General features: G+C 35.0%; 1 protein-coding gene across 3 annotated transcripts in view; it reads right to left on the reverse strand.

Annotated features, from left to right (window-relative positions):
• Nucleotides 1-4,381, reverse strand: part of LOC117102384 — an 11,517-nt gene that overhangs the window by 3,600 nt on the left and 3,536 nt on the right. For 2 of the 3 annotated variants that reach the window (XM_033242646.1, XM_033242640.1), the window contains exon 2: nucleotides 3,377-3,454. In XM_033242646.1, the coding sequence (XP_033098537.1) occupies nucleotides 3,377-3,454 (78 nt within the window). Of the gene's footprint in view, nucleotides 1-740; nucleotides 1,915-3,376; nucleotides 3,455-4,381 lie in introns of those variants that run through there. The other variant, XR_004444408.1, reaches the window with a different exon arrangement.

A 4,381-nucleotide genomic window follows, 5' to 3' on the forward strand; every position in this document is an offset into this window, starting at 1 on the left:
CTCTTACGCTGACGAAGGCAGCAGGTGCTGCCGAAAATTTCGTTAAATAAATGTACATGTCTCAAATTATGTCAAAGTGTCCGGCGTTTATGTTAACAACTGCAGTGTTATTTTATATATATATATATATATATAATGTATATTCCATAAACACGTGTTAAAATACGTACGTTTATACACCCTGTCATCTTGTGGGGCCTTAGCAATTATCCAGGGAGGAGGGGCATAAGGTGCGTACACTTGCTGCCCAATGAAAAGAAAATTAACTGTACATCTCATAGTTCCACCATGAACCATGAACCATGAACCGATTACCATAGTCTGTGTATTCATAGAAAATGCGATTACGGGCCGCTTAATATTTAACATAATATTCCAGCAATGAAATTAAAATCAATATAGGCCAAACGTCAGAACGTGGTAATTAGTATCGACTTAATTTGATTAATAAAATAGGTAATTACGTAACGTATTTAACATTATGTTCACGAAGTCAGGGCTCGAATGTGTGAAAGTCACAATTTCGAGTCCACATAACTCCTCTGCAACTGATGAAACAACTGCGGTGTTTTTATTTCAAAAACAATACAATCAAGTAGGCCTACAAATTCCATGGCAGCTAAAGGGCTGAAATGTGGTGGCATTTGTTTACAATAAAATTTAATTTAAAAACCGTACACATTCATTTAAAAAAAAGAGTTGAAATATAAGCCAAATTGAATTGGAAAAAAACCCCTCACATTTAAGCTGCAGGTGACCCACACACGGATGCCTTACACACACGCAGCCAAGCCCATCAAAGTGGCAGTACAGTACAAAAGCCAAAACTAACCAAGTAACCACCACACCCGGGCAGTGCCACATGACCGCTGGATGTCAAAGTGAGGACATGTGAAGAAATGTGGAAATGTGGGTTATCAAAAAAAAAATTGTTAATTAAAGAAATTTGTGAGATATGGTACAGTATTGTAGTATTGGACTACAGTATTTTAAATATGGTTGTCGATCTCTTCTCTTCCCGAAGCTGCATAAATTGGGTGGACTTTACTTTCTGAAACCAGTGTGGAAATTTGTCGCTCACACGGCCTTTTTAGCCAACCTCTCTACACAGTGTCATCCGGCGATCGCTGAGATACTCCAGTCCAAGAACAGTGTGAGCACTTCCGTAATCCACTTCCGTAATCCAGGTACTGTCCTCCCCACTCCAAGTAACTAGCGGCACATACAAATCTGAACATCTCCGAGACGAGCCCTCTGCAAAACAGTCCTCTATTCCAAGCTGCCACAGCATTATTCAAGTACCGGGCGAATATACCATTTGTACTCAACAAGAAGATCAGAAATGTCAAGTCCAGTTTGTTTATAAACAACTTATTGCTGGTCTTTTTAACCATACGTTTAACTTTTGAGCATCCCATTTTAAATTGCACTGAATCAACAGCAATAAGTTTAACTTCGTTCACAATCGATAAAGGAGTATTATCAATGTGGATATCCAGTGTTTTCCGTCCAAAATACGTCTACATGATGGCACATAGAGGGGTTAAGCCAGGTCAATGATCTTAGAACATTTGTAGAGTGCATCTAATCCACCTTGATATCGACTTGGGTCACCAAAACTCGACTTTATCCAAGTGTCAAATCATCCACATACTTTTTCAGACCTGGATAGGCCTACTATATTCCAACATAAATTCTTCGTTCATCGTACTGTTAAAGATACAAACATTATAGGGGAAATGATGAGGAAATTCACCTGTAAGAGTTTCCCACTCAGAAAAACGTTTATGTATTTGATCCTTCTATCAGAATGAAAATCGACAACCCATTGGCAGCAAAGCAACATCATGCTAAGAAGTCTGTTAACAGCAATGCGATACTCAATATCAAACACTTTAGTGAAATCCGATAAGCGTGCTAATAGTATTATGGGTTTCCGCATGAGATACGAGTTGTAGACTTCTATCAAGTAATGAGTCGTAATGGAGGAACTAGTCTCCATGGTCGTATACAAGCCCTTTCTGATTACCAAAAATGTCGAACGTCTAAAGCAGGTTTAATATCTTCGACAATAAATTTTGATATGATCGACTAAAGATCATACGCTCATTATTTTGTATGGACGCACCGATGAAATAAAAATGTAAATGCCTTCATTTAATTTTTCCAATTCAACTTGTTTCGAATTATTTATACCTCTGTTCTGTTATATATGGTAACCGTAATACGGAATAAAATGTAGGCCTCTGTAGGACTGACTGATTAATTGACTGATTGATTGAAGTTCCTCAGATGTCTGTTAAACTGTTATAATATCATATTTCTCCTTTGAAAAACCGTACCATTAGCACTGCTACAAAAATGTTTCTCTTTAAGTCGCTCATCGTTCCAAATAGCCATATTCTTCATCAGTGCTGAAACATGGACACTGACAATGAGATGAAAATAAGATACTAGTATTGGAAACGACATGTCTTCGGAAAATACGCCGGGTATCCCTGCTTGATAAATCACGCAACACCGATATAAGGAAAATAGTAGGTCTAGTACAAAAGATTCAAGACAGACGACTACTCTGTTTCGGTCATATCGTCGCAAGAGTGGCCGGGAAAGAGATAGCTATGTTAAGACAGCCTACGCTGAATCTTATAACAATAAGAGGAAAACTGGTGGACCCTGCAAACTTTGGATCGACCAGATTCGCAAAGATACCAATGTTTCCATCAGAACAGCAGAAAGATGCGCACAAGACCAAATGGCGATACAATACTAATAGATAAAACTCAGACAGCAAATGGGAAGCGTTGTCTATGTGGAAATTTATAAGTAAATAGATAATTATATAGCTTTGTGCTGTAACCCATTAATGTATTGCCCTTAGTCAGTATCCCGATTCATTCACTTACTCCTCCACTCGTTTATTCATTTATTTATTTATTTGTTTATTCGTTTAATCGTTCATTTGATTTTTCATTCCTACTTTAATTCTTTGTTTTTTCGGTTATACTGTAATTTTTCACTCATAAATTAATTCATTCACCCATCCATTTAGCCATCCATAATTAATTCATTCCTTCATTCATTCATTCATTTTCAATTAATCAATTAATTTATTTATTCAGTCATGTATTCATGCATTCATGTATTCATTCATTCATTCCTTTATCCATTCATTCATTCATTCATTCATTCAATTGTCTACTTAATTTTTCAATCATTCTCTCATTATCAGAATTAGATTAAAACAGAATGATATTTATTTTCGTTAACAATTTAACAATTAAAATTAAACTTAACATTCCTATTTAACATTGAAGAACAGGTTCTACATAATATGAATATTATTCAGTGACACAAAGTCAGATGTTATGCTTACCGCTACATTGTCGATGGGCGGTTCATACGGCGTTGGTAAATTCACTGCTAAGCTTTGATTTCCCCTTAAATTCCCAGTCTAAAAAAGAAAGTAATTCGGTACTAGTCATAAATGCCGTGTGAATTAAGGTTGTCAATTGTTTATACATTATAGATGTTGGTTATAAAGCCAACTGATTATTTTTTTTAATAAACGTTGGTTTTCTTGGTCTATCATGGCCATTGTATATAGATATGTTTTCCAATACTTGTTCAGTCATTTGTGTCATTAATAAACTTTGCATGTTTTATTACTGTAATTTCCTATCATTTGGCTGAATAAATACATGTATGAGTGAATGAATGAATGTCCGTAGCGTCGCAATGAATGAATGAATGTCCGTAGCGTCGCATACATTTATGGACTAACAAATACATGAAAAGGCCTAATAAGAAGGTATAGCGTCGCGCTGAAAGTAGTTCATCATTGTAAAGGTAGAAAAAGAGGTAGTAGCCAAATACTTTTTTTTATGGGTGACAGTTTGAGTCGTTTAAAATGTAAAATCTTAGAAATAATTCTAAAAAAATAATGATATGTTACTGTTTTCATATACATTGTCGCTAGGAAGAATTGCATAAATAAATTTCATCTGGATGGTATTAGACTAATACTTGAATATCACTTCGCTACGGAACTGTATATAATATATATATATATTTAGGAAAAACTCCGAATGCCTTGCAATTATGTAAAAAATTAAAATCCAATTCGGCTTTGTTCAAACGAAGAGTAATCTTTTCATATTTCCTTAATAAAGAAGATTTAATGGCAAACATGTTTCGGGTTATCTTCAACCCATCATCAGTTAACAAAAAACAAAACAGAAATGAACCAAATACTTTCCTTGTAGACTATATGTATATAGGTAATTATCATGCTGAATATTAAATAGATAGATTGATTTGTTTGACAATAAGTTTGACCAACTATAGTAACTCTGAAATCTGGACTAAATGTAGCTAATTA

Source organism: Anneissia japonica, unplaced genomic scaffold, assembly GCF_011630105.1.
Source record: "Anneissia japonica isolate Jap-2015-1 unplaced genomic scaffold, ASM1163010v1 scaffold1005_len2656397_cov198, whole genome shotgun sequence".
Classification (NCBI taxonomy): domain Eukaryota; kingdom Metazoa; phylum Echinodermata; class Crinoidea; order Comatulida; family Comatulidae; genus Anneissia; species Anneissia japonica.